This window comes from Cervus elaphus, chromosome 28 (assembly GCF_910594005.1).
Source record: "Cervus elaphus chromosome 28, mCerEla1.1, whole genome shotgun sequence".
NCBI lineage: Eukaryota > Metazoa > Chordata > Mammalia > Artiodactyla > Cervidae > Cervus > Cervus elaphus.
In genome coordinates, this window is record NC_057842.1 from 53691736 (window position 1) to 53705371 (window position 13636).

General features: G+C 36.1%; 2 protein-coding genes across 14 annotated transcripts in view; one reads left to right on the forward strand and one right to left on the reverse strand.

Annotated features, from left to right (window-relative positions):
* MMS22L (MMS22 like, DNA repair protein) overlaps positions 1 to 1008 on the forward strand; it is a 121103-nt gene extending 120095 nt beyond the window's left edge. For all 5 annotated transcript variants that reach the window (XM_043890077.1, XM_043890078.1, XM_043890079.1 and 2 more), the window contains one exon: positions 69 to 1008. In XM_043890077.1, coding sequence (XP_043746012.1) covers positions 69 to 162 — 94 coding nt within the window. In that variant the 3' untranslated portion in view covers positions 163 to 1008. The remainder of the gene's footprint in view (positions 1 to 68) is intronic.
* A 2750-nt stretch (positions 1009 to 3758) lies between these two features.
* Positions 3759 to 13636, reverse strand: part of KLHL32 (kelch like family member 32) — a 205483-nt gene continuing 195605 nt past the window's right edge. For all 9 annotated transcript variants that reach the window (XM_043890030.1, XM_043890027.1, XM_043890029.1 and 6 more), the window contains one exon: positions 3759 to 7798. In XM_043890030.1, the coding sequence (XP_043745965.1) occupies positions 7637 to 7798 (162 nt within the window). In that variant the 3' untranslated portion in view covers positions 3759 to 7636. The remainder of the gene's footprint in view (positions 7799 to 13636) is intronic.

A 13636-nucleotide genomic window follows, 5' to 3' on the forward strand; every position in this document is an offset into this window, starting at 1 on the left:
GTCAGACACGATTTAGCGACTGCACAACAACAATAAACGTATATCTCTCTCTTCTTTTGTCTTTACAGGGAAGCCTATAGCAAGCTTTTATCTCAGCTAGGACAAGTGGGACAAGATGAGATACAGAACCTGCAAAATGATCATGTCGAATCTATTTTGTGATTTCATCCTCAACATTAATTATAACTACCTAAAGCCGCTTTGTGCCATTTGACTCCTACCTTTATTAATTGTATAATGTTCTGTTAAAATACTTTATAGGATCTTTTCCGTACATACCTGTAAGTATAAAGTATATAAATAAGGAAATAAAAGTTAAATATGTTATAGAATCTTTGGAACTTGGTAAAACTGCATTCTGTTTTGAAGCAGTTTTAGTAAACTAAAGAAACTTAAAGTTTTCCTATCTGGGAGTGTTGTCTGTGCATGTCTATGCAGGTTTGTACTGATTGATCCATGGGCGTTTTACTGTAGTGTTGACTTTTTGCCTTGCAAGTAACTTATTTCTATTTTTTGTTTCTTTACAAGTTATGTTTAATCATGACACTATTTCACCTTGCCTGGCTGCCCTGTGCTGGTTTTGTCACTTGGTTGCTTTCTTCTTTGCTTGTTTTTATTGTTTTGTTTCTTTTGAGGAATGGTCAGGAGATAGGACTGTATATTTGTTATCCTTTTTTATACTATGTTTGAGGCAAGTTAATAAAATTTTTTCAGAGCACACTTAACTCTGAGCAATGAAACTGAATCTGGCTAAGGGATTATACAGATATATATATATATATATATATTTTTTTTTTTTTTTTTTAACTTGGGCTAACAGTGTTTATACTTTGGGTCCAACAGTTGCCAGATGTTTTTCTCTATTCATCCTTTCTTTTGGAGTTGTCATATCAAGAGGAGGATAAATAAGAGCCTTTAAAAAGAGAATAAATAATATTCTGGAAATTTTCTAAGGTTACAAATTAACAGAAGAGTTCTGGAAAGTCAGCCGAATTATCTACTTGCTCCTCAACTAGAGCCTCTTATAAACTGGCATCTTACATATTTGCAGGGAACCAGCTTAGTTTCCTGTAGCAATTCATCTCTCAACCCTTTAACTATCTGAAATTTCAGATTTATTTTACTGGTTGGGCTTTGTCCTTGACTCCTTTTTATAGTGAGCATTATTGGGTAAAAACAGTTCCAATCTTAGTGCTGAGAACCCATGGGGGTCTTAAACCCAGCCCTACTTTGTAACCATGAGCAGATTCCTAATCTTTTCTTAGTCTTAGTTTCTTCATGGAGAAAAATGAGTAATAATACTTCTTGAAATTTCACAATGTTCTGGTAAGAATCAGTGGGATAACCGATTTATAATCATGTAATTAAAATGTATGTGAAAGTATTTGGTGACCTACATTCTGTTAGGCACACAGACATGATTACTGTATCTCATGCACAAAAGTAAAGAAACTTCTCAATTTTGTTCTTCTCTAATGGCATGTCCTAGATGAGTGATTCCACTTCTTACATGTCATGTTTGCTAACTTTGAAAGAATTTGTTCTCTTCTGGGGCCTCTAGTGTTTATCATGGTTTTACTATTCCTTCAGGAAAACATTTTCAGCCCTTTTCTGGCTCAAGTATCTTTTAAAATGAATTGCACTGCAGTCAGGAAACTATAGTTAGTTAGTAGCCCTTTCCTAATAGGAATTTGTGAAGTCTTAAGGACTTCATGACTGATAAATGGTCTATTTTACCCCTAAATAAACTAATTAAATAAATGGGATGACTAAAAGCCTCTTTTAAGGTTACTAAAGACGTCATAGCAGTGAATTTCATTATAATAGTGACTTACTAAAAAAAAAAAAAAAAATAGTGACTTACTAATGATGTATTATTTTGCAAGTTTTAGCAGTTGAAATTTAAAATCTTTAATGGAGTGCCTTTAAAGGGTTATTTGTGTGTGTGTGTGTGTGTGTATGTGTATTCCTCCCCAAGGGAAATTGATAAAGATGTCTTAGATAATCTTGCTCTTATCTTATGAAACTTTTTAAGGGTTAAGAAAATCTGTTACTGAATCATGCATTAGGATATGTACCTGTGTATATTAAGAATAAATTTATACTTAAAACTCAGTAACAAGAAAGTCTGTAACATGTATATTTTTTTAATTTGTGTATCAGTAAAATTTTAAAGAAACTGTTTTATTCATTGAAGAAAAAAGAAAATTTATGATTCAGTTCCATTTCTTAAAAATCTTCACTGACCCTTATTACTATAGTCTTATCTCTTTCCATTCCCAGACTTAGAATAACCTTATAGTTGCTTCCTTGATGTTCTTTTCCCCCTAAAATCCCTGTAATATCTGAGGTGACTGCTTCTACCATTGTTAAGGTAAGCCAGTCTCTTGTGGTCTAATCTGGAATGTGCTGTCATTTTCCTTGGGCTTTGGCGCCCCTGTGACTGCATTCTCTTCTATCTTCTCATGCCTTCCTCAGCGATACTGCTTTTTCCTACATACAGTTTCCCTTCTTGTCCCCACTGGTAAGATCTGGCCCTTCACCCGCTCTGTCCCAACATTCTTCTGGTAGTGAACTGAGAAGACTAGCTAATAACTTTATCTTTCACATCTGTATCTAGTACTACTTTTTCTCTAAACCTATCTAGTTAGATTCTCCTGGAATCTCAGGGCAACATCAAGCTGCCTTTGTCACCTTCTTTTCCAGAGAAGGTGACAGTCTTTGCCTTCATTTTCTACTCAGAGCATACACCACTTTCCCAGTTCACTTAACCTTGATGTTTCTTGGATTCTTCATTGTTCCCCACTTTTCATCTGATCAGCAGTACAAACTCTTGCTTTTTTTTTTCTTTTTGCCATCAAGTGCATCCAAATTTATTAGGCACTATAATCGCCTCCTTATCTCCGGATTATTGAAATTTATTCTTCACATAATTCTGACGTTAATGTTCCTAGAAGACTACTTTCATCTTGTTACTTTTCTGCTCAAGGACCTCCATTTACTTCCCATTGTTAATCTGACATTGAAGCCCTTCTGTCAGGAGAATTTCTGCCACCTGACACTATACTTTCTCTTTCCAAACTCGACTCAAGCAGGAGAGTAGACGGTCTTGGCTACTTTTGCTGAATGACATGTTCATTCTACACTGTGGGCTTCATTTAGTTTGCCAGCTTACCACCATTTCTACAGAAACCTAACTTTAAGATACTCAATTAGGAAAATTAAAATATACATGTTAGGCTTCCTTGGTGGTTCAGATGTTAAAGAACCTGCCTGCAATGCAGGAGACCTGGATTCCACCTGTGGGGCAGGAAGATTCCCTGGAGAAGGGAATGGCTACCCACTCCAGTATTCTTACCTGGAGAATTCCATGGACAAATGAGCCTGGTGGGCTACAGCCCACGGGGTTGTAAAGAGTCAGACACTTGTTCAGTTGCTCAGTCATGTCCAACTCTGCAACCCCATGGACTGCAGCAGGCCAGGCTTCCCTGTCCTTCACCGTCTCCCAGAGTGGGCTCAAATTCAGGTCCATTGAGTCGGTGATGCCATCCAGCTATCTCCTCCTCTGTCGTCCCCTTCTCCTCCTGTCCTCAATCTTTCCCAGCATCAGGGTCTTTTCCAGTGAGTCAACTCTTCACACTGAGTGGAGTCGGACACTCCTCAGTGATTAACACTTTCACTTTCTATACCTAAATATCCCAGTCAGTTTCTGTAAAATATCAGGTGGAGTGTAAAAGATGATTGAAGGACAACACGGCGATGAAAAGGACTTTTATTAGACACTCAGATTTGGTTATGATTTAAATTTCAGTTGAACATTTAATTAGGTTTTCTTAGGGGAGAAGACAACATGGGTGTATTGCCCCTGTACAAAAGCATTCAGTATTCAGTGCATTTGTACTGGAAGAGTTTCACAGTATAAACTTTTACATCCTTCCTTATCCCTAGCATATTTTATTTTCTTACTAAGCATATTTGACTTTTTTGTTTTTTGGGGTAAGTAAAAAAAATTATTTGTGGGTTGTTAGGTGTGTATCTTCACTACACACTGTTATTTTTATCTTCCGTACTTCATCACAAATCTTTAAAACTACTATTTATAACTAATTACATGGACTCCTTTCCATGTACATTCACAGAAGCTTGGCAGTTTTTATTTTTAGGATTATATAATCATATAAGAATTTGACAAGCTGTTACAGTTGGGAAAAACCTTTAAGAAAACTACTTTCTCTAAGTTCTGCGCATCAACTTAACACTTTTTTTCAGAGATAAAAGGCAGATATCATAGAAACTTCATCAAAAACTGTGTTATCTGTTCTAAACCACTGGGTTTTGATTCATACTCTTTTTTTTTTTACATAAACCTTTTATCTTCCAAAAACTGATCTCCTGCCTCCTCCTCCTAGGGTTAAAAATATTGCGTTGTCAGTCAAGTGGAGAGTATGCTACTATAAATAATAGACTCTGTTTGTGTAAAACAGTTGGGGAACTAGCAAAATAGTATATTCTTTCACATATTTGATGTAAGATATGAGATTTATATTTTGATTCTGTGATAAACCATATTGTTCAGTTTACCAAAATCAGTATCAAATGATTAGAACAGACCAACTTCTGCTTATTGAAGTTTTTGGTGTGAAGATAGTTACCCAGTTCATTGCACTTGTGAATTATGCTTTTAGAAAAATTCCAGGCATTTCTATTTTATACACACGTTTTAAGTTATTTGTGTACAAAGTAATGAGATATAATAAAAATGCATATATTCAACTTGCACTACACTTGTGATTATTCAACTTCCTCTTTATGACAGATTGACTCTTTGAAAAGCAAAATAAAAACGAACCATGTTACCTAGAGGAATATTTTTTATCTTATTTACTCCTGTTGCTTTTATACTCTGCCTTAAAAGAAAGGTAAGTTTTCAGCTATTTTAATGGCTGAGGGTATACAACATACATATGGCTACACTGTGAGGAAAATACAGAGAGAAATGGTGTGGAAAATACCCTAAAAATAACAAATGGGCATTTCGCTCTTAAAGATCTAAGGAATTTTACTGCATTTTACATACATATTATTTTAGAGATTCGTGTCTTTTCTGACTTTTCCTGGTAGAGTAAGAAAACTGCTAATATCTGTGTTACTGCTTTTTCTTTTTTAAAGTACAATCTTGAAGTAATATTTAAATTGTTTTAAGTTTCATGGTTTTATGGAAATTGAAATTAATAAATACAAATACAATATGGTCTTTGAAGAGTGCAAATGGAAGATGTATTACTGTGGAATAGTTCACTATAGTAGAAAACATGTATTTGAATAATTTCGGTGGGCTTAGATTTTTATGACCAACCATTGTTCTCTAGAATTTTTCTTATTAGCTCTTATGATTGGTAATTTGAGGGACAGGATCAAATTCTAAGTGATCTGGGTTTTTTCTTTGTGGGGAAGGGTTTCTGTACTTTGGATGCTATTCTTTGTTTACAAGTATATGTTTCTGAAAATTATGTAAAATTTATATAAAAATTGACTTCAATTTTATAGTATCATTACTATTATACAATTATACAGTTATTACTGAGTAATACTATACAAGGAAAGGTTTGATAGTATATACTGATTTGTTTTAAATGGTTAGAAGTTTTCACAAATGAGAATAATCTCAGACTGCCTTTCCATTTATCAGTCAAGTTCACTTCAAGACCATTTCCCTTTTAATAATTGGGTGGAGAATCTAGGATTAAAAATAGATTGTTTAAAAAAATAGATTGTTTTATAAGGTAAAATTCCAGAAGAAATCTGTGTGTCAAGTAGAAATTTTAGTAAATTGAAAATAATTGTGTAGGTCCTTGTTGGAAAGATTTCTGAAATGTTGGAGTCCACTCTCCTCACACTGTAAGTAAGGCATTTTTTAAAATTTAGATGGTTTATACCTTATAAAGAGACTCTGTTTTCCTTCTAAATATCAATTATCAACTTTCAGAACTGTACAAATACTCCTCTGAGGTTTTTTGTCTAAACTTAAAATCTTTTCTTTTAAAATTTTACCACTCTTTTTCTTACCCTAGTCTCCCCTCTCCCCTTAATCTGAACAGCCAAAAATTATATATTTATTTTTAATATATTGATATTTAATACATATTTAAAATAAGTGTTTTAGGTATTATATAATATATAAAGTTAGTGATTTCTGTATTTAGGATAAAAAATATTTTTATTCACTTCTGCTTACTAAAAGTGGCTACATGAACAAAATGACAGTTTCCTATAAGCCAAGGATTGCTGAATGCTTAAACTATACCAAGGAAAAAAAGTGAAATCTTCCTTTTAAGAAAGGTGACTTATCGTAACAAGATTAGAGAAAGGGGGAAAACTCACATTATAGTTATGGAATTTACGTTCAAATACGATTACTGAGTTGTTTAATTTTTTAACTTTTTGTTATAGACAAAGCAAATCCAAAAACCTAGCCTAAAAAAATTCTTATGTATTATTAAAAATGGTAGTAATATGTATTGGTGATGGAGAAGAATCCCACAAGCGCTGAAGATTGACATAACCTTTAACAAAGTGGAAAAACTTTTATTAGAACTACCAATTCTAGGTTCAAATTTATGTCAAAGCACTTTATGATACCAAAGTTAGTCCAACTAATTTTTTTTTGAGCTTTAAAATGTCACTTTTCACTAAACAGTCTTAAATGAATTTGAGGCAAGGGTTTGTAAAAGTGTAGGAATCTTTGGCTTTGGTAAACTCCCTGTTTTCTAATTAGTATGTCTCTTTCACACGCTTTTCAGAATCATCTCATAGCATGTGTTCCAAGTTCTATCCAGTAATTTTTAAACTTCAAAAATAATCTCCCGGTTCAATTACAAAGTTCTAAAGACAGTAAAATGCCTTGTAATTTGAGTGATATTTTTTTCTTAGGCAAAGTACTTCAGAGTATTTGTCTAATCCTCACAACGTTCTTCTGAATTGATAGTAAATCAATAATTGCCCTCCTTAAAAAGTGAGAAAACTGAAGCACTGTAAAGTTAAGCCAAGGTCACAGAGCAACTAAGGGGAAAAATCCGGGTCCTCCATCTGCTGTCCCAGTGCCCCTTGGTTATTCATATTACTGTGAATAAAATACGGCATTTAAAAATTCATGATGTCATAATGGCGAGGACTCTGCTTCTACAGCAGTGCTGTATAATGTTGGATTTTTAACAGAAAAATTGCAAACCCAGGGTTTAGTAAAGAGATTAAGTACTGACAATGTTTCTGAAGATCACTGATGGCAGTACTTGTGAAACAAACTGCCTCACTAAGAGGGTAGTGTCCTGGACAGCACCCATTAGACAAGGTGTATAAAGAACGCTTTAAAGACCCACAGACCGTTCAGTCGGCTCTAGGCCAACACCGCAGTAAAAGTCACACATACTGTATATTGACACACACGGAGGAGAGTGACAAGCGTTTTCAGTCATGTGTATTTTAGAAAACTTCATTTTTTGCTTATGTTTATCTGAATATAATAAGATCTAGAAAACAGAACAAGGAAGCATTGAGCACTGAGTGTCTTCATGCCCAGTATCCAAAAGCCAGGCTTTTTTTCCTCCTGTTCATGACGGTTATTAAGAGCACTGGCTTTTCAGACAGTGCCAATCCGGTGGTGAGGCACTTGAAGAGTCTGAAGGTTAGGGCATGTGAAGTACGGAGCGGGGAGGAAGCATGCTGCTATTCCGTTGGAAGCAAAAGGGAGTCTAGGCCCATAGAAGACTTCTTCTTTGCCTTCTCTACTTACATCGAGTACCTACAAAGGAAGGGAGAATGTTAAAGGTGGTGGTTCAAAGTAAAGCTGTGTCCACATGAAAGAAAACCTGCAGTTAATTTCAGTTATGCTGACATGACTATATCTTACATATTGATATTTTTCTCACAGTGTTGTACCAGAAATATGTATTTAGTTCCTGTAAAATGCTATTCTACACACTTATGTGTATGTACATATATTTATAATCATTTAGCCTTCAGAACAAGTGTTGAGATGTAGGCAGCATTATTGTCCTTTAATAAAACTGCCTTAGATTGGTTAAGTAACTTGCCCAAACTAGTAAGCGTTGTTTGTATGCTGGCTTACAAATCCTCATCTGCAGTGTGAAAACAACATTGACTTTGCAGCTTTGCTTTGAAAACTGGTGAGATCATCTCGCTCAGGGTCTGGCACAGAGAACATTATAGCTTCGTAGCAGGTTCAAGGAAATCAGTTGCTTCTGGAGATTTTTCCCCAGTTATTTCCTTGTTAAACTGGAGTTTCATCTCTTTCCTTATATGGAAAAGAATCTTTGTCAGTCAGTGCCTGCTGTCACCTCACTGATTTCTGGTTTAATTTTACTACTAGGAAGATGCTTTTATAAGACAAGCTGGTCATGTCGTATTTGTTGAACCCATAAAACTCCTAGCCCTCAATCATCTTATCCTCTCTTCATATGAGCTTCCTCTAACTTCATTTAAAACTTTTCCTCCCTTGGGTTCTATGACCTTAAAAAAAAAAAAAAAATTTGTCATTCATATTGTCCTGTTGCCAGCCACTTTGGTCCACTTCTTCCAGCCACTTCCTAAATGCAGACGTGCCCCAATATTCCAACCACAGACCCTGTGGCACTCTTAAGTGGCCTCGTCCACTCTGATGCCCACATCTGTCACCTACGTGGATAATTCTTAAGCTTTTAATGCAATAATGCATTATTTCAGATGAAAGGGGCCCTTGAGATTTGGGGATCCAAGCCCATAAAGAAGAGGACATCAGTAAGGCCTAGAATAAAAGAAAGATCAAACCTGTAGCTTTTTTTCCCCAAATGGACATTTAGCTGTCCCATCCCATTTACTGAACAATATGCCCTGTCACTACTAATTTTAAATAGCTCAATACATGCGACATACAGATTTTTCTTTGTTCTCTGTTGTTGATTTATGTATCTTCCTACAGTAGCACATTTTCAGTTACTTTGGGTAAGAGCATGTCTCATTCATTTTCAAGCATTTCTTGGTTATTCTTATATTCTTTCCTGGAGAATTTAAAGCTCAATGTGACAAGTATTATTCCCCCACCCTGTGAATTTGACTGGCTGAGTGACTTAATTAGGGTCACACAGCTAGTGAACGGTAGAGCCAGTTTTTTGTCTGAGGATTGCAACCCAAGAAAGAATAAGGATTTCATGCCATTTTGTGACATCCCCTCCCCGACTGAATACATTTTTAGAACGCAAAAGCCGAAGTCACCATCCAGAGAACTTTTGTCTGGTTTCCTGGACCGAGAGAGACTGCGTACGGTAAGTGCTTATGTGCGTGCTCAGGCAAGTCGAACGCTGCAACCCCACGGACTGGAACCCACCGGGCTCCTCTGTCCACGGCAGTCACCGGGCAAGAATACTGGAGCGGGCTGCCATGTCCTCCTCCAGGGGGTCGTCCCGACCCAGGAATTAAACCCATGTCTCTTGCGTCCCCTGTATTGGCAGGCAGATTCTTTACCACTATGCCACCTGGGAAGCCACTAAGCAGATGTAATTTATTTAATCTGTAAGACGGAGGAAACAAAAGGGTTGGTGGTTTTTCTCCAGTACACTCCCGTGAAAGCTGGCAGACAGAAGGCATTGGGGAGAAGGAGGTGCCAACTTGGCAGCATATCCTCCAGCCAAGAAGAAGTAATCCTAGGTGAAGAGCGGTGGAGGTGATCTGACAGCCCGGACTAATCACCTAGGCAGCTGCTCCTTGATGCTTGTCATCCCCGGGATACCAGGCTAGAGTCGAGCTCTGTGCCAGCTGCTTGCTTACACACCCACTGAACTAACGAGGGCACCTGACTCCTCAGGACTTAACGTCTTCCACGGGTAAGTGTTACTAACAAGTCCAAAGCTTAATCTTCAAAGTATGAATTTAAGAGCATCTCAGCTTTTCTCTTGTTTCAGTTGTCCTCATAATGGGTTAAACAGTTTGTGGTCAGTCACATAGCAGAAAAGAAGATAAAAAAGTATGGTTTCTCAACATTTGACATGCTTCATCCCTGTGTGGCTGAATCCTACAAAAGATAGTTAAGTAAACTTTAATGATGAGCCCAGAAGGGTCATTCTAATAGACAGGTTATTGGCTGGTATTTTCAACATGGGGAAAAAAAAAAAAAAGACTAGTCCTTCTGGATGTTAACAGACCAGTCTGAACTATTTAAGTGTGACTTTCACTAATCTTAGTCAGCCATGCCTTTAGAATCCAAGAATTCTACATATTTGTGACTTATAAAAAAAAACTTAAAACTTTTGATATTTTTAACATCTATACTATTTTCTCCACTCTTTCCTATACTTTTTTCTTTTTTTTTTCCTATACTTTTTTCCTTCACAGATCATATCTCAATTTATTCAGTGTTTTGGAGCTTAAAAAATTTTGGTTTTTTTTGTTGTTGTTGTTAATTTTTATCTTACACTGGAATATAGTTGGTTAACAATGTTGATAGTTGTAGGTATATGACAAAGTGATTCAATTATACATATATCTATCCTTTTTGAAATTCTTTTCCCATTTAGGTTGTTAAGAGTACTGAGCCATGTACCCCGTGATATACAGTAGCTCCATGTTGGTTATCTGTTGTAAATACAGTAGCATGCACATGCCAACCTCAAATCCCCTCCCCCTCGACTCTGCCCCCGTGGTTACCATACGTTTGTTCTCTAAGTCTGTGGGTCTGTTTCTGTTTTGTAAATAAGTTCATTTGTATCATTTTTTTTAGATTTTGCATAAAAATAGCATCATATGATAATTTGACTTTCTCCAACATCACTTAGCATGATAATCTCCAGGTCCATCCATGTCATTACAAATGGCATTATTTCATTCTTTTTAATGGCTGAGTGATATTCCATTGTATATATGTATCACATCTTTATCCATTCCTGTTGATAGACATTTAGGTTGATTTCATTTCTTGGCTATTGTAAACAGTATTGCAATGAAAATTGCGGTGCACGTATCCTTTTGAAACATGGTTTTCTTCAGATGCATGCCTTCGAGTTGGATTGCTAGATCATGTGGTAGCTCTATTTTTAGCTTTTTAAGGAACCTCCGTATAGTTCTCCCTCATGGTTGTACCAATTTACATTCCCAACAGTGTAGGAGAGTTTCCTTTCCTCCACACTCTCCAACATGTATTGTTTGTAGATTTTTTGATGATGGCCGTTCTGACTGGTGTGAGGTGATACTGTGGTTTTGATTTGCATTTCTCTAATTTTTAACGATGTTGAGTGTCTTCTCATGTGCCTCTTGGTCATCTTGTGACCAAGATGTGACAGATGTGACCATCTGTGACACATGACACAGATTTAGATTTTCTCATTTTTTGTTTGGATTTTTCTGATAGTGAGCCACATGAGATGTCTGTAAATTTTGGAAATCCCTTGTCAGAGGCACCATTTGCAAATATTTTTTCCCATTCTGTGGGTTGTCTTTTGCTGTTTTTTTTTTTTTATAGTTTGCTTTGCTGTGTAAAAGCTTTAAGTCCCATCTGTTTATTTTTGTTTTTATTTCCATTATTCTAGGAGATCAAAAAAGATACTGCTGCAATTTATATCAAAGAGTGTTCTGCCTATGTTTTCCTGTAGGAGTGGACAGTGTTGGGTCTTATATTTATAAGATGGATTATATTTATAAAATGGATTATATTTAATCCATTTTGAGTTTATTTTTGTGTATTGTGTTAAAAACTGTAATTTAATTTTTCCCACCATTTATTGAAGAAACTGTGTTTTCTCCATTGTATACATAGTCTTGCTTCCTTTCTTGTAGATTAATTGACCACTGGTGTGTAATTGACCACAGGGCTTTCTATCCTGTTCTTTTGACTTATATTTCTGTTTTCCTGCCAGTACCAGACCGTTTGATGACTGTAGCTTTGTAGTACTGTCTGAAGGTCAGGGAACCTCTTTCCTCCAACTGTTTTTCTTTCTCAAGATTACTTTGGCTATTTGGGGTCTTTTGTGCTTCCATATAAATTAAAAAAAAAATTTTGTACCAGTTCTGTGAAAAATGCTGTTGGTAATTTGATAGGGAAGTTATTCAACTTGTAGATTGCCTTGGGTATTATTGGTCATTTTATTAATAACTATAATGATGTTTTTCCAGTTCTAAGATATTGTATATCTTCTGTTTGTATCATCTTTAATTTTTTTTATCAGCATCTAACAGTTTTCAGAGTCCTGGTCTTTTGTTTTATTCCTAAGTATCTTATTCTTTTTGATGCAATGGGATTATTTTAATTTCTCTTTCTGATCTTTCATTGTTACTGTATAGAAATGCAACAGATTTCCTTGCATTTATTTTGTATCTTGCAATTTTACCAAATTCATTGGCAAGCTTTAGTAGTTTTCTGGTAGCATCTTTAGGATTTTCAATATATAGTATCATGTCATCTGCAAACAGTGACAGTTTTACTCCCTCTTTTCCAATTTGGATTCCCTTTATTTCTCTTTTTGGATTACAATGGCTATAACTTCCACAGCTATGTTTAATAAAGTGGTATGAGTAGACATCCTTGTCTTTTTCCTAATCTTAGAGGAAATGCTTTCAGCTTTTCACTGTTGATTATGATGTTAGCTGTAGGTTTGTCACATATGGCCTTTAATTATTTTAGCTAGGCTCCCTCTATGCCTACTTTCTGGAGAGTTTTTTTATTGTAAATGGGTGTTGAATTTTATCAGAAGCTTTTCCTGCATCTATTGAGATGATCATATGGGTTTCATTCTTCAATTTGTGGGTGTGGTGTATCACAGATTGATTTGCAGATATTGAAAAATCCTTGCATCCCTGAGATAAACCCCATTTGATCATGGTTGTGAAAGTGAAGTCGCTCAGGCGTGTCCAACTCTTTGCAACCCCATGGACTGTAGCCTGCTAGGCTCCTCTGTCCATGGGATTTTCCAGGCAAGAATACTGGAGTGGTTTGCCATTTCCTTCTCCAGGGGATCTTCCCAACCCAGGGATTGAACCTGGGTCTCCCGCATTGTAGGCAGACGCTTTACCGTCTGAGCCACCAGGGTTCAATCATGATCATGGTGTATGAGCCCTTTAATGTATGTTGCTAATGTTTTGTTGAGGATTTTTACATCTATGTTCACATCAGTGATATTGGCCTGTAATTGGTTTTCTTTTTGGTGCATTTCCAATATCTTGCATGTGCTCTCCTCACAATTGATTTTGATACCATATTTGTGTGCAGATGATTTCCTACCTTTACTGTATGTTTGTCTTTACTGGTGAGCTTTCCCATTCGTAATTTTGTTTCTAGTCATGGCCTTTTCTTTTCCACCTGGAGAAGTTCCTTTAGTATTTCTTGCAAAGCTGGTCTGGTGGTGCTGAATTCTCTTAGCTTCTGCTTGTCTGTAAAGCTTTTGGTTTCTTGTCAAATCTCCAGGAGAGCCTTGCTGAGTAGGTTGTAGATTCTTCCCTTTCATCAGTTTAAATGTATCACGCCACATTCCCTTCTTACCTGCAGAGAAATCAGTTGATAACCTTATGGGAGTTTCCTTGTACATTATTTTTTTCCCTTATTGCTTTTAGCATGTTTTCTTTGCCTTTAATTTCTGTCAGTTTATTACTGTCTCAG